Source organism: Nymphaea colorata, chromosome 3 (assembly GCF_008831285.2).
Source record: "Nymphaea colorata isolate Beijing-Zhang1983 chromosome 3, ASM883128v2, whole genome shotgun sequence".
NCBI classification, from domain to species: domain Eukaryota; kingdom Viridiplantae; phylum Streptophyta; class Magnoliopsida; order Nymphaeales; family Nymphaeaceae; genus Nymphaea; species Nymphaea colorata.
The window spans coordinates 1,623,117-1,644,809 of record NC_045140.1 but is presented as its reverse complement, the minus strand read 5'-3'; the positions used below and the strand labels follow the sequence as shown (position 1 = coordinate 1,644,809).

General features: G+C 38.0%; 1 protein-coding gene across 3 annotated transcripts; it reads left to right on the top strand.

The window, feature by feature from the left end:
* The first annotated feature begins 15,747 nt into the window (after positions 1–15,747).
* Positions 15,748–20,232, top strand: LOC116251086 (UPF0496 protein At2g18630-like). Of its 3 annotated transcripts, none has more exons than XM_031625160.2 (2): positions 15,748–15,973; positions 18,045–20,232. In XM_031625160.2, the coding sequence occupies exon 2, from the start codon at positions 18,187–18,189 to the stop codon at positions 19,126–19,128; it is 942 nt and encodes a 313-aa protein (XP_031481020.1). In that variant the 5' UTR covers positions 15,748–15,973; positions 18,045–18,186; the 3' UTR covers positions 19,129–20,232. The 3 variants fall into 3 exon arrangements, with proteins under 3 accessions (XP_031481020.1, XP_031481019.1, XP_031481018.1); XM_031625159.2 differs by having other exon boundaries at positions 17,871–20,232; XM_031625158.2 differs by having other exon boundaries at positions 17,862–20,232.
* The last annotated feature ends 1,461 nt before the right edge of the window (positions 20,233–21,693 follow it).

The following is a 21,693-nucleotide window of genomic DNA, read 5'->3' as shown; positions in this document are numbered from 1 at the left end:
AGCAGAGCTCAGAAGTGAGTTTTATGTAGGACAGAGGAATGTGCTTTCTCAATTTCTTTGTGTTTGCTTATAAGTAGCACGAAATTAGGCGATGGTTTTTCTCCGTTTATACTGTTTCATTTTGTGGTTTCAGTGTTCTATTACTCTTAATACTTATGTGCACATTTCCCGTTCAAAGTGGTAGTTGGCTGGTTAACTTCTTTGATCATTTTTGAAGTTTGCAAACATAAATTGATAGGTATAATGAGAGACTGAGCTCACAATTCACTACCACATACTCACAGAGGTATCCGTATCAGCCTAACTTCAAGTCTTTAAATATTTTTTTGTTCGACGGCTATGCAAGATTTATAAACTCGCCCTTGCCATCAATATAAGTCCACGAGTGTTAAACTGAGCAGGCATGCCTCTTAATTAATTTTCAAAAACAATTATATAAAGTTGATTGGACTAAGGAATGACTCGCACACAGTCAAGCAACCGTGATGATGGCTTCTGCTTATATACACCTAAACTATGACATAGAAGGTGATGAAGATTACTGTGTGTGACATTAGCAAGGTTGACAAAGAATAACAGTGATAGTTTCTTGGAAAAACAACATGTAGGCTCGCGTAAGGAAATCATATTTTGATTCCCAAGTGCATTTCTTAACGTGTAAGCCAAACTTGATGCGTCCTTTAATTGAGATGGAAATTAATCCGGTTATTGCTTATTACCAATTTCACCTTATTAATTTCTCGGCAACAAAACTCCATCTGCTTGCTTGCTTGCTTTTCCGATGCATCCTTTCGACGGCACTCACATTTACTGGGTGGCATCTTTATTAATTGAATGTAATATGCGGGGTTCTAATCAACGGTATTTAATTAAAAATTTGGTAGTTTATAGATGTTACTTACCCGTATAGCGGATTTGAAAATGCATTCATGGGCTCCTGACACACACACACACATATATAAACATACATATATAATCCACCAGCTGGATGGTTTAAATATATAAATCTGTTGTTAAAAATGTTTAGTCAGAAAACATTAGCAAATAGTTTGTGCAGTATTTCAGTAATATTTCTAAACCCACTTTATGGAGAGATTTTCGTGGACTGTGGAGCATGACAGGAGGACTCTCGCCTTTGTTCGTCTTCAGGAAAAACTTTCAACCAACAGGGATGTTGTCAATATCATTGAATATCATTCTGTGTTGGCGACAAGAATTAAACCAACAAATGGGGCTGATATTAGTTTGTACCGGAAGACACAGCTTGCATCGACCAGATTAGTTTGTACCGGATCGGGGCACGGCTCAAGTATTGGGGGATATATTGATAGAAACAAATAATATTATAACTTTTCTTCTTGTTGGACGGCGCATGTGCCAGTATCAGCCGAAACGCCGCATAGAAACGATTTGAAGGCGATACAGATTCCGATACTTTCAACAGTGCGATCGACCTTGAACTCCAATATCATATTATTCGCTTTTTCGTTTTTTTATTATTTTTCTCCTCTTGCTTATGGCATGAGTGGTCGATCGAGAATCTACAATCTATCAGTTGAAAGAAGAATCCAACTCTTCCCTGTGACTGCTTCATTCTTTATTTGTTTGTTTGACACAACCGCCTTCTAAGGCCAATCTGTCAACTTAAATATATAGGGTTGTTTAAAGTGTTACGACATCATGTTATCATCGATCAACGTTTGCTGAATTTTTTTTTATATATGCTATGTACGTCCGCGACTTTGAGATTATTTGTTTACTAAGTGATCACACGTCTAGTTTCCTGAAGTGCAACTTGTGTTCTCTGAATCTCCTCATTTCATTTCACGTAAATTATATATTGAAGTATTTGGTCAACTCAAGTTTTTTTCTACTATTTTTTCTGGATCAGTTTTTAAATTTTTTCTCAGTAGGTGAAGTTAGAATAGTTGAAGCACTAAATGGGCGTTCCTTACTATGAAACTTCTGAAACTTGGGGCACAACTTGGACATTTGTTATTCACTCAATTCGCGAGCGAAAGTCAAGATCCGTTGCGGCAAACCGTGGTAGTCATTAAATGAACAGGACCTCGAAGCAGTAATTGCCTTCTTATGGTCAATCCTTTATATATATATATATATATATATATATATATATATATATATATATATATATATATATATGAGAGAGAGAGAAAGAGAGAGGTGACTTTGGCTGTTGATTTTAAGTAGAAAAATATATAGCTACCAGATTTTCATATACCAAACTTTATGAGAATTATGTGGATCATTGATTTTAAGAATATAATTAGATGCTAGAAATTAAAGTAAAAGAAATGGAAATCTAATTGTACTTTTACCTCTTAAAGGAGACAAGAGGTCTCAATCAAAGACTCATTTAATTTGTTTTATCTTTTGAAGGGCATTTCAGTCTTTTGAAAATACAATGAGGTTTTTACTTTTTCCAACTTTATCTCCATGTTTTGAAAATCAACAGCGACTCAAAAAAGTTTCATGAAGTTTAATATATGAGAGTCTCGTAGCTTAGAGAGAGAGAGAGAGAGAGAGAGAGAGAGAGAGAGAGAGAGAGATTAGCATCGCCTCCCCAACTTTATTGCAGAAGAATTGAACATCCCTACAAGTAATTGTTTTGCCTGAGTATGTACTTACCATTCCTTTATAATAAAGGCGAGGAGCCTATCTCCCACACTCCTGATCACATAAAGCGATAAGCTCAGAAATGTTTTGTTAGATTCGTAGAATTAGCCCATATAATATATATGTGTGTATGTGTGTGTGCACGCGTGAGTGTGACATTAATACAAATCCGAAACCGTTAATTAAGCTCATTTTACGAACAAATCCTATTTACACCAGCTTTTTTGTTTATTCCTTTCCTGTAATATTCAATAAATATGAAGATATAATGGTGTTCCTTATGTTTTCATGTGCTATTTTATGCAATGAGCTAAAAACAATGACCAATTCGACATAGTTTCTTGTTTTAAATCATGCTTTTCGTATTTCTTTAAAATAGCTTTCCCAATGCACCGAAATTATCTGGCATTCTGTAGTGATTCATGTGTATATATAGCTTTACATACAAATGTTGAGTTGTGTTCATGCATTTACATATGAACGCGTCGTAGTTCCAGTTGTCTTCACTTGCAATCTTTCCTGGTAGAAAGGAACCCGACTAAATAGGCTCTAGGAAGGTTAGCATCTCAACAGATTAGCGTTTGGCTTTTGATCCACTTTTTAACTTTCTTTGCTCACCAGCTTGCTGCGGAGATTGTTATTTATAGAATGAACTATGCAGAACGGGTTTATCAAATTATTTTGGAATCTTATCACTTGAAATAAAGGATCTTGAGGTTGAGAACTTTGGAAATGAAGAATCTACTTCACATCTCCCAAAGTGTTCTAGGTGAGCCTATCCCTCTTTTCAATAAGGAAGGGGATTAAACGTTTAACGGGGAGCAAAGATTTAAAATCTCTTTACACAGCTACCAGCAGTTCAACTGTAAATGAGACAGAGAGAGATCCGGAGTATGCAGTAACGTTATCAAGGTGTGGCCAGCGAGTGCTCACCCGAATGGAAATCAAAGCAATAATAGGTAAGGAAAAACAGTAAGTACTCCAAGATGAGAGAAAGTGGGGCGGGTTGGAAAGACTATTTGGTTCCCCACGTATCTTCTTGCTCTAATGTTGAGGGATTGTGAGAGACTTGGTTACTATGCTCGACGCCACCAGGTTCTTCTTGTTGTTACTTTATCAGTGATCACACCCTATTCCATAAGGAGCCCAGTACCTATTCGCTTTTAACAGAGTAAAAAAAAAAGGGTCTTTTCCAAAAAAGGACCCAATAAAAAAATAGAAACAATGAAAGCATAATAAAGAACGTCTTTTTGCTCTTTTTTTCCAAAAAAAATCCCGAATGAATTTTTCACATCCTTTTCGCATTTTTGTCACGTTTTTTTCACATTATTTTTACGTTATGTTTTGCTTGAAAGTTTAAAACTTCAGTTAAATTATTTATCTTCATTTCTATTATTAGTAAAACAACATTTTTATCATTTTATTAAGCTATTTTTGTTTTCTTGTTCATTTTTCATTTATTTATTTTTATTTTGCCAATTTTTTTCAGATTTTTAGCTTTGCCGGAAAATACCCGAAAAGAACCTTGCAGTTTAAAACCGGTAAGATTATCAAATGGATGACAATACCAATTGTATCATTGTGACTCTTGCTGTGAGAGAAATATACTTTGCCTACCATTATTGCAGCTTGTGCCGTTATCGTCTAAGATGGGTGTCGTCAGGTGACCATTGAGCCTTGCCACTTGCAAAGGGAGGCTCAAGTAGGGAACAGGTAAAGTTGTCAGAGGAGAGCTAAATAAATGAAGTTATGGTTGATTTTAAAACCTTGATTTGCTCTAGAGACATGAATGATACACTTTTCCAGTCATTAGTTGATAATCCGGAAAGTAAATGAGAAGGACTTCAGAATAAGAAGTAAAAGCTTCATTCCATAAAAAAAAACTTTCCTTAAAGAACGGTCGGTTGGGTAGTGTTCCAGTCGTAGCGCCTTCAATCCGAGCAAGGTAATGCCTTGTACATGTCACTAAGGTAGTTTCTGAATACCTGAAATTAAAATACCCAGGCTTTTAAAACTACTGGGTATCTACTACCAGTTTTTTTTTTTTTCAAAATTTTTGTTCTACCTTCCATTGATCCCGTTTGTTTGATTTCATGGAACTTTGGTTCTAAAGCATAACAAAAACTTTATTCCAGCATTAAAGTTGTACCGGTTCAAGTGAAATTTTAATGCTGACAATGAAGTTCAATAATGGCTTCAAAACTTCCGATACTAAAGTTTTGTGTTTGTTTGCAGCTAGAATTTTCTACCGAAGTTGAACTAAAATTCTACCTTTACAGTAGTTGAGTCTGAGCTAAGCTTAGTGTTAGAACAGCAACGTTCTCTAAAGATCAATTAACATAATTGGTCTCTCCTCAACAAGGAAATTGGGCAACAGTCATAAACCAACGTTCAAGTTATTTATGGAAGTGCCTCACGTTCCCCTCCCTTCCTTAATACTTTCTTGATGTATAAGGGCATGATTGATTGTATTGACAAAAACAAGGATAAAAAATAAAAGACGTTGGTTTTCTCAAGCTCATGGATGTAGGCTTTAAAGCTGAACCAGGTAAAACTGGTGTTCCCTTTTTCTCTATTGTCTTCTTCTTTGATTAAATCTCCATTTATCATGGTATCAGAGTGGTAAAAAGATCATCTAAAGATCATCTGAGGGAAAATCTTCGAGCTTCAAGCAGTGAGACATTATGAAACAAGAAAGGGAAACCAGGAATGACAACAGTGAAGCCACCATCATTCAAACCAGTGAGGGATCAATGCAGAAGATTGTCGTTCATGAATAAGGGAACCCCAATCTCAAAATTACTCACATGCTGCTCGATGGCTTCAACTATTTGCGTTGGTCTAAGGCTGTTACCCGATTTCTTAGTGGGAAATCCAAATTAGATTATACTGACGGTAGTATCAAGAAACCTCCCATTAATGATCCAAAATACAAGGAATGGAGGTCCACCAACAACACTGTAGCATCTTGGCTCATAAATTCTATGAAGCCCAAGATCGCAACCAGTTTCACTTTCTTAGAAACCGCCGAAGAAGTTTGGCAAGGTGCCAAAGATATTTACGGTGAGCAGTATAATATTGCCTGTATGTACCAACTATCACAAAAGAATGGCAGTTTCAAAAAGGGAACGTCATCTATTAGTGAATATTTTGGTATTTTTAAAGCAATTTGGGATGAAATAGATATCTATGCACCATTGACTATAGATCTTACTAAGGACAAACGACAACGTGAACAAGATCGCATTTTTGAAGTTCTAGCCGGACTGCCTAATGATTATGAGCAACTACGTAGTCAAATACTTATGGCTCATGAACTATCTTCTCTAGCCTTCGTTTTCTCTTTGCTTATGCGTGAATAGTCTAGGTGTAATGCGATGGGTATGCTGGTTGATGGTTGCCAAGAGATACATAATGAAGATAAATGACCTTTGCAATAAGCAATAATGCCCACGTCGCCAACAGTGAGAGGTCCTTTAGACACAAACATGAGGACTCTAGAAATATTAAATGTACTCATTGCAAGAGGAATGGTCATTCTTAAGACTCTTGCTGGTTCCTTCATGGAAAACCAGACAAAGGATAGAATTCAGCCTATAGAAGCATGGGTCGTAGTCAAGACAAAAGGGATAACAACTCTAGCCAAGCGCATAAGGTCATCTCCTCATTGGCAAACCAAATCATGTTGGACAAATTTGCTGAAAGGATAAAAGGTCTTCAAGTTCAAAGGACAGCCGACATCTCAATTACCTCAAGCAACAAAGGTACAAGCGAAACAAGTATGTCCCTTACTTTGGTTAATAACATTGAGGGTAAAGACTTGCAATGGGTAGTTGACTCAGGGGCCACAGATCACATGGCCAATAAATCTTCTTTTTTAAGTTCATATGTACATTATAGAGATATTGGTCATATTGCCGCTGCCAACGGCGCCCCTATAACTGTGAAAGGATTAGGTAACATAGATTTTTTTAACAAAAGAAGCACTAGCAAGGTGCTTGTTATGCCTGAGCTTACCACCAATCTTTTATCGGTTGCTAAAATCACTAAGGAGTTAAATTGCAATATAGTATTTTCTGCTACTAATGTTATTTTTCATTATCGGACGACTCAAAAGACGATTAGTGAAGGGCAACATGTCAATAGACTCTATCAAATAAGAACTAAGAATGATGCATTGAATGTGAATCATGCCAACAATGGAGATGTCTAGCATCAACGAATGGGGCATCCATCTTCTAGAATTTTAGATCATTTATTTTCTAATTTGTGTTTCAATTGTAGAGAGTGTGAAATATGCATTTTTGCTAGAAATACTAGACCTAAATTTTCTTTATCTGATTCCATTAGTCATAAACCATTTGATTTGATACACTCTTATGTTTGGAGCCCTGCGCCTATTGATTCTATAGATAGATTTCACTACTATGTGTTGTTTATTGATGATTTTTGTAAGTCTATATGGGTCTATTTTTTGAAAAACAAGTCTGAAGTGCTCTCTCACTTTAAAAACCTTTTAGAAAATGATTAAAACTCAATATGGATTGAAAATTAAAGATTTTAGATCCGACAATGGCACCGAATATAAAAATCATGATTTCAATTCTTTTCCTGGTGAACATGGTATTAGACACGAGACGTCTTGTGTAGATACACCTCAACAAAATGGTGTATCTGAAAGGAAAAACAGAGACTTACTCGAAGTTGCTAGAAGTTTCTTATTTCAAATGAATATACCAAAAAAATATTGGAAATATGTCATTTCGACAGCTTGTTATGTTATTATTAGGACTCCAAGCAAATCTTTGAATTACCTAAGTCCTATCAAGCGTCTCACATGAACTCAACCTAAGCTTGATCATCTTCGGGTGTTTGGTTAGGTTATGATAAGCAAAGCAAAGGAAACATATGCTATAGTCCAGTCACTAGAAAAATTTTCATTTCCCGAGATGTGCATTTCAATGAATCTCTCTCTTACTTTAACATCAATCTTGATAGACAGAATCAGGGGAGTCTACTAATCCCACTTTTGCATGACTATGATGACTTATTTATAACTGCTGATGTACAGGAAGCTAATAATGAGACTCAAGTGGAGAATGAGAGCCCCACAAATGATCATGAACTTGCAACAACTACTAAAGATGTAGAGAACAATTCACATTTCTCAGAAGATCAAAAAGGATAAGGCGAGCTCCTTTATGCCTAGTTGATTATGAAACCTACTCAGTCAGCAAACATGTGTCATACAATCAAATTTCTGACTATCACGCCAAGTTTATTAGAAATCTTGATAGCATTCAGAAGCCCAACTCATTTCAAGAGGCTCAAGATGATCCTAATTGAAGGAAGGCTATGAACGAAGAACTAGAAGCTCTAAGGCGAAACAACACTTGGGAAGTTGTCATTCCTCCAAAGAACACAAACATAGTGGAGTGTAAATGACATTATAGAGTAAAATACAAAAGCGATGGTACCTTGGAAAGGTACAAGGTTCGTCTAGTGGCTAAGGGGTTCACGCAAACAAAAGGGTTGGATTATGAAAAAACTTGTGCACCTGTCGCAAAGATGAACACATTGAGAATATTGTTCTCTATTGCTTGCAACCTGAATTGGAGTCTTCATCAACTAGATATCAAAAATGCATTTTTACACGGAGAACTCCATGAAGAAATTTATATGTCTTTACCTCCCGGTCATCCAGATGAAAGCAAAGGAAGAGTATGCAAATTAAATAAAGCCATATATGACTTGAAACAATCTCTGAGAACTTTGTACATAAAGTTGAGTCAGGCATTGGAAAAAACAAACAGGATACTGCAAAGGTCACATAGACAATAGTTTATTTGTCAAAAAACTTGGAGAGAATATCACTGTGGTCTTAATTTACATGGATGACATAGTCATGGCTAGAAATGATGCAAAGGGCATTCTAATTCTGAAAGACTATTTGAAGAAAACCTTTGACATAAAGGATTTGGAAAAACTCGAATACTTTCTTAGCATTGAAGTTGCTCAATCTCATAAAGGTATCTTGCTATGTCAAAGAAAGTATGCATTTGGAAAATTAGATGCTCGACCGGCAGACACTCCTATTGAGCCAAACCTCAAAGTGGACTATGTAAAGATGAATCTAAAGTTGAAAAAGAAAGGTTCCAATGACTAGTAGGTAAGCTAATATATCTATCTGTCACAATGTTGTCAATAGTTAATCGTATCCTCATATATGTGAAGGGTACTCCAAGGCAGGGACTCTGGTATAAAAGAAACAAAAGCATTGACATTGTTGGATTCACTGACGCTGATTGGGCAGGTGACACTAGTGACAGAAGATCTACCACTAGATACTGTGTCTTTGTCGATCTACCACTAGATACTGTGTCTTTGTCGGAGGAAATCTAGTAGTTTGGAAAAGCAAGAAATAGAGAGTAGTGGCTAAATCTAGTGCAGAAGTAGAGTACCATGCAATAGCGTTGGGCACCAGTGAGCTCACATGGACTAAGAATCTAGTTGAAGAATTAGGTTTCAGTTTTATCAATGCAATGGACATGTTTTGTAACAATAAGGCTGCAATATACATATTTACAAACCCTATATTTTATGAGAGATCCAAACATATTGAGATAGATTGTCATTCAATAAAAAAGAAAGTCATATATGAAGAAATTAGAACTCCTTACATTAAAGGCACTGATCAAATCACCGATGTCTTGACTAAAGGAGTCACCAAAATGAAGCTGCAGATAGCCACCAGCAAGTGAGGATGTCACAATATGTATGCCCCACTTAAGAAGGAGTGTTAGAACAGCAACGTTCTCCAAAGATCAATTAACATAATTGGTCTCTCCTCAACAAGGAAATCGGGCAACGGTCATAAACCAACGTTCAAGTTATTTATGGAAGTGCCTCATTCTCTCCTTCTTTCCTTAATGCTTTCTTGATGTATAAGGGCATCATTGATTGTATTGACAAAAACAAGGATAAAAAATAAAAAAACGTTGGTTGTAGGCTGTGAAGCTAAACCACGTAAATCTGGTGTCCCATTTCTCTCTATTGTCTTCTTTTTTATTAAATCTCAGTTTATCACTTAGATTCTTGAAGATAGCACTGTCGGTCTGCCCATGATGCCAAGGAGAATACTCAAACATGGTGCAGAAAATTTTGGTTGTCAGTTGAAGAGTATGTTGATTGCAAAATTCATCTCTATTGATCACAATAATTGAAATGAAGGATGTCTGATTATCCATAGAGATCGATTTGTGGAAGAAGACAGTATTCTCATGTCATAAGGAAACGTAGATCTACGTAATTTAAGTTCTTTGTGAATTTCATTTCATCTTCTTTGTCAATTTCATTTCATCATTGATTCGAATCTCTACAATACAATACATCTGTTAAGGAAATGTTAATATGCTTGCTTGCAAAAAAGGAAGCGTGATAGGAATTGCAGCTCTCTCACTCTCTCTCTCTTCTTCATTTTCCATATCCGTGGCTCGATTTTGCTTGTTCAATGTTCGCCATCACCCGTGTCAGTCTTCTTTTTATTCTTCTTCCATCGATGTGGGCGGTTGATTTGCCCTTTTTATTGGTGAATTTGAGGGCTCCATTTGGACATCTTGAGTTTGGGGGATTGACTGCCAATTTTGAGGGTTTTGATCTCATTATGTAGTTGGCCCATTAATCCGACCAAATATGCTCTGTTTCTTTTAAGCTATAAATCGGAGAAAGTTTCACATGGTCAGAGAAAGAATCCTTTGAGAGTAAAAATCTCAAGTACCAAATATTTGGAAGACAAACCAACCCATGGTGAAGCTCATGCTGCACAATCATAATCTTGGGACTCAGAATCATGGCATTAGAAGCGATCAGAAATCTTAAACTCGATACAATTCATAGCGTTGTTTAGGTTATGATGTTTGATGTGATTGATTGTAGTCGGTGCAGTAACACTCAGACATACATATTTATGCCCTGATTTAACTCGCCACAACGTATGCCTTTTTACATACATTAAATATTGGCAAAAATGTCTTTAAACCTCGTAAATAGGAAAATATGGATGCAGAGTAGCATCCTTCTTCGAAGCCACCAGACAAACAGCACCGTAAAAAAAAGATCCTGATGTTAGATTATTTATTTTCTTACCTGCACTTTAAGAATAGCTAGAAAAGGGCTTACCAAGTTTTCGAGAAACGGGAAAAAGAAGTTCAGGATTTTCAGTACTAGATCAGAGATTTTGTAAGAAAAAGGAAAGTGTGCCGCTTGTTTCCACTTTTTCAGGAAGCTCCTGTTCGGAGGTTGGACGGCCGGAGGCACGGGCGGAACCAAGGGGGCGCCAGCCGCAGCCATGGCCCACCCTCTGAATTCTTAAAAAGTAAAATCTTACCATTGAACGTTTTCAAAAATTTAATTGGCACCTCACAAAAGCTCTGCCACTGGCCGGAGCGCCAGGAACGAGAGAATCGGATTCCAGTGCCGATTCCATTAAGGCAGTCCCATGCTTACTCGGCCCACAGGAGCTCGTGAAGTCAACTGATGGGCCGGAGCGAAGGTGCCCACGAGCCGACATAGTCTCGATTCTCGGTTGGAGCCGTCGAGCCAACCGCAGTTACCGGTGTGCGTTTACGGTTCTCGAATCAGTAGCTTCTCGAACCGCCACCAGCGGCAACGTGCCCCGCGGCGGAACTATTGTTAAAAGAACTATTGCGTTCCCCTTTGTGGATAGTTTATGGACGGTGAGGAGTACGACTGGCGGAAGACAATTAGCAGTTTTCTCTCTCTCTATATATATATCTCTCTTGCGGCACTTGGACAGTAATGGTCATTTTTGGATAGCATAGTTACATTAATGTATGGCACTAATTGGAATGACGGTAATTTTTCAAGTAAACGACAAAATTTTGACAGAAAAATGCATGGCACTTATAGGGAAACCATCTAAATCACCTTGTTTCTTGTTTTGGCGACCATATGTTTTGAAGTAGGATGCCAATTTATCCGAAACTAATCCGTTTTTCAAAAAATTGGATGTAGAAGAAAAATTATTAGAGTATGAACACGTAAACATCTGAAAAAATAGTTACGATTAAGAGTTCATCTCATTATTTTTTAACATACTGAAATTACCAAAATTATCCCATAGAACAGATAGAAAAGCATCTCTGTGGTCATGTCATTTGTTAATCTGCTTTTATGAATAAAATGAGAGAAAGAAGCAACGCTGTAGGACATGGGAAATAATTTATATTTATATGAGAACTGACAAGAAAGTGGCTCTCCGTAGATCTAATCTATTTTCACCCTTTGACTTTTGAAAGAACAGTCATTGACTTTAACATAGAAATAACCGTAAATTTCGTTATGGGATGACTATTTTTTAGCATATTTACTAATCAAATTTCTTGTTCAAACCGAACGCTCTCCTATTACAGTAATAATTTACATTTCATTTTAACAAAGATTAAGAAATTTACACTCTTTATTGAATGTCCATAATAATATGAATAGATCATCCAAATTTAGTTTGGAAAACGATTGAAAGGAAGGCACTTTTTACACTCATTAATTTTGACGAGATACTTAAACAGGTACATCACCCCAAGATAGCTCCATGTTTTTGCCTGCTTTATTTCAAGTTTGTTCGTGTATGTACCGGCTTCGGCTTCCATTTTATTTTTCATAAAATTAAAATTATGGGCATTCTACATGCACGAGAAAAAAACTCAATTGCTTATAGCAATAGCGGAGTCAGCATGGAGCTGGTGTGGGTGCCTGCTCACGTCAACCCAAGGTACTAATACACAATCAATGTCATATTCCACATGATGTATAAAATACTGGCGATATGGAATGGGTTAGTGAGATGGTTTCTACAAAGAAGACCAATAGCCTCATTTGAAGGTCTATATACACTGAAGTGCACAGTCGGTCCCTCACAAGTCGCAAGATCGCTTTGCACCATTGACTAGTGAAGCTGGCTGTATATAGTCAAGGCAAAATGGTGCTCCGCTAAGCGATCAGGTAGGAAGCTTCCCATACGTAGAGAAAACGTCGAAACCTACGCACTGTTAATTTTTCTATGGTGAGGAGAGAAACCGAGTATATACATTTAATATGATAACTTTATTCTTATATTTTCCATGCACGCGATATCTTTTTTTAATTTCCGACAATTCTGATTCCTGATATCCCAACCCTATTTTCTTAGTTTAAAGAGGGGCACAACCCCAAGGGGTTGTAACACACTGGCGTGGAAAAAATGCTCTGTCCGCTAAAAACTCGGGTCGAGTTCTTAGGCATCACCTGCTCAGTCCAGACATGCTTCAGTTCCTGACCTCAACCCAAGCTCAGTCACCCAAAGAGAGGGTGACGAGGAGGGGTCTGGCCTCTCTTAAAGCGGTCAAATGAACCACTCTTTCTAAAAAATATATATAAAAAAAAAGAAGGGCATAAAGAAAAAGAAAGTACACGCTGGTGACCGCTTGATCTGACGCCACCGCCATGACGTAGGCGCTGAAGTGACGGATAGCGTGATGTGATGCATCTAACGGCTCTTTTAAAGCCTTGCTTGGCGCGTGAAGTAGCTGCCGACTGACTTGGTCAGCCCATCCAAGTTTCCACCGCGTATGCTCTCCAACTACCTCCTTAATTATGATTTTTTCTTTTCTTTTTGACAACATGCAGATTTGCATTTTAAAGATAATTACCTCCAAGTTACTTTCCTCTCTTTGAGAACAGAAAACACTTCCTCCCAATTATTTTGAAGATATATTAAGTTTTTTTTTTTCATATGTTCAAAATAGTGTTTATGTGTGTTAATTTCTACTTCTTATGTTTTGCTGTCAATTCACAACCAATTCAACTGAGTTCCGTTGGTTTGGCTTACAACGCCTAAGTCTAAGCCGAACCGATTATCAGGAAGAATAAACCCAACAAGTTACAACGAAGGTAATTAATCGTATATTATATTTAATGAAGATTAGTTAAATAAAGTGCAAATGTTTATATTGGGATAGCAACAACAGCCCAAGCTTGGCCACGCAAAGGAAACTAAACAAGAAGAGTTAAGATTTGAAATCCATGAATTTGAAGTGGAACTGGAACTGATGTGGCATGCTTTTGCTGATGTGAAAAAAGATACTTGGTAAAATTCATAACTCATCAAACTAATGATCTTAGGCAAAATTTAAAATCTTCATGCTACTTATTTGCATTGGAAAAAGGTTGGATTTAAGATCAGGGAAGAGAGGGTCTGATCTTAAATTCAAATCCATATGATCTCAAATCCAATGGTGGATTTGATTAACCTATGAAAGATTCATCATTCAGACAAGTAAGACTGAGTTGGTGTAAGCAGAGCGAAGCGACCTTGGGGGTGGGTAGTGGCTTCGGCAAAACTTCGGATCTCATTCTCCGTTCACCAAGAAAAGGACCCCCCTCCCTCACACCCCCAAGTCCTATACACCCTTCAACTTGCACAGCACGAAATTTGATTCATTAAGGCAGGTCTAAATTTCCTGTTTATTTTGTTATTAAGCTGAGGAATATATGTGACTAATACGTATAAGGGGGATTAAGATGCGCCGAACTGCTAAACATTAAAAATCAGTTGTTGAAAAATGGCATATCATTATTAATAGTAGCATAAGCAATTAGTGGTCCTTTGGTAGCAAAGAAAGACACTTTAAGAGTGTTTCACGAATTTCTATTGTGCCATGATTGGAGCAGATTCATTGGACAGTCCCATAATGACTCCGATGCTAAACGACTTCTTACTATTTCGTAGAAGCCGTCGCTAATAAATACATTTTTACTACTGTTTTCTAGCAATAAGATTTTTATTTTTAGCCACCCAAGGTCATTTTTTTAACAGATTTGAACTCTTTCATATACGGAGAGATTGGTAGATCCCAGAACATTAGGTTAGGGATAGAAACCAAAGCCTTTAATTTTTTTGCTAAAAAAAATCTCTTTAATGAAATATGAACATTCTAAATACTTTTACTATTGATATAAAACATATTTTGATTCAAAGTTGTTTAGATCTATCGTAACAGAAAATCAACTCATGAAAAATGTAGATTTTTCCTGCTATAGGAGTAATTCATTTTTTCTTATTACAAAAAGCTCAAAATAATGAACAATTTTATGTTTTCCATCAACTGATTTTTAAAATCATATTGCTAAGGTTAAATGGCATGAAACAGATTTTAATAATCACATTTAAGCAATCTGACTTTTGTCCCTAAGCTAATGGTCTATCACCTACCAGCCTCCCATACACTTACACACATAGAAAATAAACGGATCAAAATTAAAAAATTGTCACTAAAAACAGTCGTTATAGGAGCATTAATGACATTAGGGTCATAATAACTTAAGAGATATATTTTTAATTTTTATCCTTTTGGCAACATATTAATATGAAAAATACTAATATGAAAAATATCAATGGTTGTGATTGTTTCTTATTCCTCTATTAACAGATTTACTAATCGAATTTCTTGTTCAAACCGAACACTCTGCTATTAGAGTAATAACTTACATTTCGTTTTAACAAAGGTTAGGCAATTTACATTTTATATTGATTTCCAATAAAATCTTGAACATGTATATATATATATATATATATATCTATATATATATATATATATATATATATATAGAGAGAGAGAGAGAGAGAGAGAGAGAGAGAGGCTACCAAGAAATGGGTCATATATACAGTAATAATTTAACCGTCCGACTTATTGCACCAAAATCATTGGGGCCAGCCAGTCAGTAGGCAGCTACTTCACGCGCCAAGCATTAAAGATGGGGTTCTGAACAAATCCCTTTCATGGTCCTTCGCCTTTTCTCTTCCATGAAGCGCCACCATGTAACTTCCTCTGTTTAAAGCTTCTTTTTTGTTTATTTTAATCACCAATTTTCGACTTACAGGAGTGCAGAGTTGCAAAAACAACGGATGTAAAGCATCTAACAAAACTAAAAGATATAACAAAATTAAAAGAGAGAGAGTTCGAGTCACTAAATTAAAGAACACAAAAAGTCTGTGAAAAACAAACAAAAATAAGGCATGCAAAGAAGTGAACAAAAAAAAAAAAAAACGAAAAAAGAGCAAGAACAAGGGGGAGGGCGTGGACCCTTTGTAGCGGACTAGGAAGAGTCTTCGAAGACTCTTTGGCGAGGGAGACTTTTATTTAAATGCTTCATCCACCCCCTTCCATCCAAGACGTTCTTTCTCCTCTATCGATTTCGAGCAAAATCTCTCCGCCAGCCCATTAGCGTGTAGAGAAGGATGGGTACTGACGGTCCAGTCGGCAGCAGCAGCTATCCGGAGGTAACTGTCTTCCTCCCATCCTCTGTTGTTAGATTCCAAGCTTCTTGCTCTTCCTTCCTGTCTGTCTCTCAGGTTTCCCGTTTAAGATCAGCATCTGCCCAAGCCCATGCCAATTCCTTCCCCTCTTCTTGTTGAAGAAGGAGATAATTGTACACCGTCCCTCCATCTGGGCCGTTTGTTTCTGCCGCTTTCACGTGAGAGGGTAGTCTTTCTCACAGGTCCGGGAATTTATTTTTTATGAATTCAGAGGGGCCCGGCCATGGCTACTGCTGGCTCCCCCTTGGTTTCGCCAGTGCTTCCGGCCGTCCAACCTCCGACCACGGCAGCTAGCTGCCTGAAAAAGTGGAAACGAGCGGCACACTTTTTCTTTTTTTTTTGTTCCCTTTAAAATCTCTGAAAACTTTCCCCTAGTCAAGCACCTCCTTTTCTTCGAAAACCTAAATTAATCTTTTAACTTGGTGCATCGCTTCGCTTGAGACGGCACCTTGAAAGGTATTTTCGCCATACGAAGTTTTTCCTTTTGAGTTAGTCAACGTTGAGTGGGTGAGAGTCCAGATCTCAAATTTATTTGGGGATGACGAATATAATATTCTCGAAAGCCACCCTTTGGTTCCTGATTTTCTGAAAGCCGCGCGGAACTTATTTCTTTTTTCCGGCACATCTATAATGAATGTGAGTTTTAACTAGATAGAGAATTCACTACTCAAACCATATAGTCAAGCACGCCGAATGTGAGATTAAATTGTCAATTGGGCAGAAGAGAAACCAAATAGTTAGAGCCACAGTGGGGTGGTTTGCTTCCGTGAGTGAAACCAGATCCAGACCCAAGTTTGCTTGTTACATGTTCCTCAACCGCTTGTTGGTAGGGATGTCAACGGATCGGATACATCTTTAATTATATTTATTTTTTTGGATATTCATATATTCGGATTCGGATTCAGATTCGAATTCGAATAAATCAAAGTCATATTTGAATCAGAATCCGAAATCCGATTTTACAATCTGAATCCAATCCGAATCCGATTTTTATATTTATATCTGAATCCAAATCCGAATTTTGAACCAGATTTTGCCATTTTCTAAGTATTAGATAGAGGATATTTGTCTAAAAATGAATCCGATTCAAATCCGTATCCGAATCCGATCGGATGTCATTTATTAAATCCGAATCCGAATCCGATCCGATTTCTTAATCGAATATTAAATTTTTATCCATATCTGTTTTTTTCAGATTGGATCGATCGATATCCGATTCAAAAAGAATATATTAACATCCCTACTTGTTAGAGATATCGACTTAGATGCGAGTAGATGAGAATGAGAGGAAAAAAAAAATCTGTCTGCTTCCGTGAAATGTCACCACCAATAATTGCCTACCCGGTAACCAGACTCAACGGCACCGTGGTTGCGGCACTAAAATACCTTGACTTCGAACTAAAAAAAAGATCATAAAGACAAATGAAAATCGAAAAAAAAAACTATGAAAAACATATTAACAATTTTTTTTTAAAAAAAATTACTAAAACATATTACTGCATACCCTTAAGGGCGCACACAACTTTCTCGCGTATAAGCGATGAGGACTTCCAGAAAGGCGGGAACGAGGCGTAAAGTGTAACTGAGGAAGGGCATACATCAATTATTAATAGTTGAAACTAAAGGGACTATTTATGTATTTGTATATGTTATATATAGAATGTCCGCGAGTAAGAAGCACGAGTCTCTGACTTTGTCTGAAAACACGCGGGGATTACGAGGACCAAAGACAGATTTGTGTGGCCGCAGTCCCCTTCTCTTTTCGATGCTCTGTTCCTCTGATTAAGAACCCCGATAATGTACTAAAAAAATTTATTATAAATATATACTTATATATTTGTTATCGTGTTAGCTCGAGCAGGGCCGAGCTTGACTTTGGCATAGCCTCGCTCTATATCCAGCTGTTCAAGTTTGTTAGAAAAGTGTGTACATTACTGTGATAAAGACAGACACCACGTTGAAAACGTCACATCCTGTAATGGACTTTGCTTTGGCCGGCGAAAACATCACTCTTGCATCGGACTTACTTTCACAGGCGTCCGCCCTCTCTGCTTCCTCCTACATAAGATAGATGGTGCATAGCAGTACTCCTTCCAGAACCCACAAAAGACTACAGCAAATTAATTCGCAGCCTAAATAGTAGTTAGCGGGAAGTGGAATTACAGCAAACACAAACCATGGCTAATGGTACCAGCTTCTACTCGACCAGCATGCACCATTACCAGCAAGCGTGCCGGGAGGATCCAAAGTTGTCGACCAACGACGAAAAGTTTCAGCAGAGGATGAAGAGCATGGTGCAGGGCATCCACTCTCATGGACATGAAGAAGGTAATAGCAGCACCCTTATTCTTTCCTTTGATATCATAAAGGAGGCGACCATATCCATACGCGAGATTAACAACTTAGCTGTTGGGGAGATATTGGCCTACAAGCAAGACATAGGCAATGCCCAAATCCTCCCGATGGTCAAGAGTTACTTCGAGCTTTGCAAGACGACATTGGATTCCTTACGTGAGTTGAAGGTACGTCTCCATTGCACCATAAACAAACTGATGGCGTTTCGTGGCGGCCAGCCTGTGAATAAGAAGGTGAGGGAAACAGTCACATTTGCTGAGGGCGCCGTGGACTGCTTTTTTCTCTCGCTTCCCGGTCTTATCCAGAAGCACGTCCAGGTGCTCCACAAGCTGCAGCTGGCAAGGGATAAGGAAATGCCAACCAGAGCAGGGAAAGCAAAGAACCCAACACTTCGAAGAGTAATCATGATCATGTTCTGTACTGTGTTCGCTGGCGCCGTGATCATTTCGATCTTGGCAGCAACCCTGCATGCACCCCCAATTTTGGCGGTGCTCTCGGTGGCCGTCATCAACATATTGAGCTGGCGTCCTTTCGTCAAATGGGTGGAAGGTTTCTGGGCCATAAGCAAGGAAACGAAGGGAGTGGCCACGGGGGAGAAGAGAATCATTGTAATTCGAGAATTGGAGGACATCAAACTTTTAACGGTATGGAATGGGGACAGAGCAGTCGTGTTGAAGACAATGGCTGAATTGAGTAAGCAGATAGAAAAATGCTACGATGAGATTTGCATGGCAAGAAGGAACATTTTGTCAAAATTTGCATAGCTCTAGAGGCGCAGAGATCGTGCTAGAGTATTTGTCTACCAGCAAAGAGCCCGTTTGGAGGAGAAGAAAGATGCATTTCTGGAGAAAATGTCTAGGAAGTTTGATAACTTTACAATGAACGAATAAATAGTAGCAATATGTAAGGGGAAAATGTTAATTTGGGAAAACAAAAAAAGTTTTTTTTTTTTTTTGAGAAATCTTTCTATGATCGTCTTCCAAATTCCAATTAATTCACGCACACACCCCACACACAATCTCTCTCTCTCTCTCCCTCAGTGACTTTTTTTAGGGTCCGTTTGATGCACGAGAAGAATTTAATGTGGTAAATTTACCATGGTAAATTTTTTTGAAAAAATTTACAGGATGAAATTTCTCTCTCTTTCAATTTGAGGTCATGTTTGATGACAGGGTAGAATTTAACGTGGCAAATTTAACCAGATGCACATGTTAGTTTTTTTGTTTGATGCAGAGGGTAAAAAATTTGAAATATAAAATTTCCACAGTTGACGAGGACATTGATATTGCTCCAAAGTACATCCTTCCTATGTTGTCCATGCTGCCAGATGATCCTGAGGAAAGTGTCCGAATTTCTTATGCTAGCAACATTTCCAAGATTGCTCTCACTGCTTTCAGGTTTCTTATTCATTCAGAAAGGTTGAAGCAGTTGTTGTCCTGAATTTGCAAAATAAAAAGTCATCAAGTTGCAATAGTATAAGTGAACCATTTGAACAAATTCAGGACTCATGTAATGATGCCCAACTTGTTCGATTGAGAAAGTCTATTGGTGAGGTTCTGCAAGAACTGGTTATGGGGCCAAAGCAAACACCAAACATTAGAAGGGCACTTTTGCATGACATTGGCAATTTATGTTGTTTCTTTGGTAAGATGCAGAGCAATGATTTCTTGTTGCAAGAAGCCCCAAAAGGGGTTGGCTTAGCCAGCCATTAGAGCTGCAGAGCAGCAAGTCTATTAATACTGCTGCTCTACGAGCTCGACCAGAAGTTGAGGTTGGGGCTAGGCTAAGACCAGTTGAAATAGTCATGTCCAGTATGTCTGGTAGTCTATATGTAAGAGAAGCTTCAACCACAGATAAGTTGCAATTCTCAGGTCTTAGTCTTCCACATGTTAGTACAGGTAACAGTTTTATTTGTGATGGTCCAACAAAAGGCATTCTTTTATATTCATCCTGTGCTGATAAGCATCCCCCAGATGGGGTTGTGGCTAGCGGTTCTGAGGTTTCATCACAATGGGGTTGCTCCAATAGCCTCCTTCTCACGATGACAAATAGTTCTGAGATTTAATCACAATGGGGTTGCTCCAGTAGCCTCCATCTCACGATGACAAATCAAAGTGCATTGGCCATGGTAAATGTGTCCTAAATAGAAAAGAACATGAGGAAGCAGCTCCTGTGTTCGCAAAGTGAAAGGGATTGTTCGCAGCCACTTTCTCGCGACAGTAAATTGGTATTGTCAGCCATGGCTGATGGAGAGAGAGAGAGTGGTTTGCAGCAGAGAGAGTTAGAGAAGGGGGACGACGAGAGCTACGTACCATTCCAACAACCGGCGTTAAAGAAATCAAGAATGCGCTAGAACGACAAACAAAATGATGGAAAGCAGGCTTCTGCCAAGCGAGCAACAGAGAGAGAGAGAGAGAGAGAGAGAGAGAGAGAGAGAGATGCAGCGAGAGAGGAGAGGAACCCAGGCAGCAACAGAGGAGAGGTGAGGCAGCGAGAGAGGAGAGGGGTATGGGCGTGAGGGGAAAATGGGCGTGAGAGGGACAAATCTTGAGGGAAAAATCTTGATCGGGTGAAATTTCACCAGATCTGAAGTCCGACCTAAGATTTTTTTAATGAAATTTCACACCGTTTGATACGGCTCGGCTCCGCTGGATGCCCAAGCCTACTTACAAGGACAAGGAGATATTCCTTGACTTGCGGAGAGTGCAAACCCATCCGCCTCACTTATTTCATCCTCATATTTGCCGCTCCACAGTTCTTCCTCTCCCAATTGCCAAATTTCAACTCAATATCTGCAATTTCATTGACTGCTGCAATTATGTCACTAAGGTATTCACGTTAACTACTTAATTATGATTTTTATTAGTGCAATCTCAAGTGCCTTACCACATGCCATTATTGGACCATCCATTTTTCTAGTCATTATGAGATCTATATATATGAAAGCAGCATGAATTGGGCATTGTTCAATGATTCTTCAACATAGTGCACTGCCATGTTTGTACCTTTTTAATCAAATTTAAGGTAAAAGGTTCTAAATATAATTTCCATAGACAAGATTGAACATCCGTGAAGTTTGATGACTTAATCTACTTAGTTAGTAAAGACAGACAACGGAACTCCAATATCTGAAATCAAAGTAAACGCAATTTTCTCTGAGATCAAAAGAAATTAAAGAACCATCTCCAAGCAAGCAGCTTGGGAAAAGGAACAAGATACACAATGCAGCTTCAAAATGCAGCAAACAGAACGACCACAAATAGAACAGGAACAGCAGACGAAATCAAGATACATCGTGATCAACTTCTCGCATCGGTCTTCCATTAAAT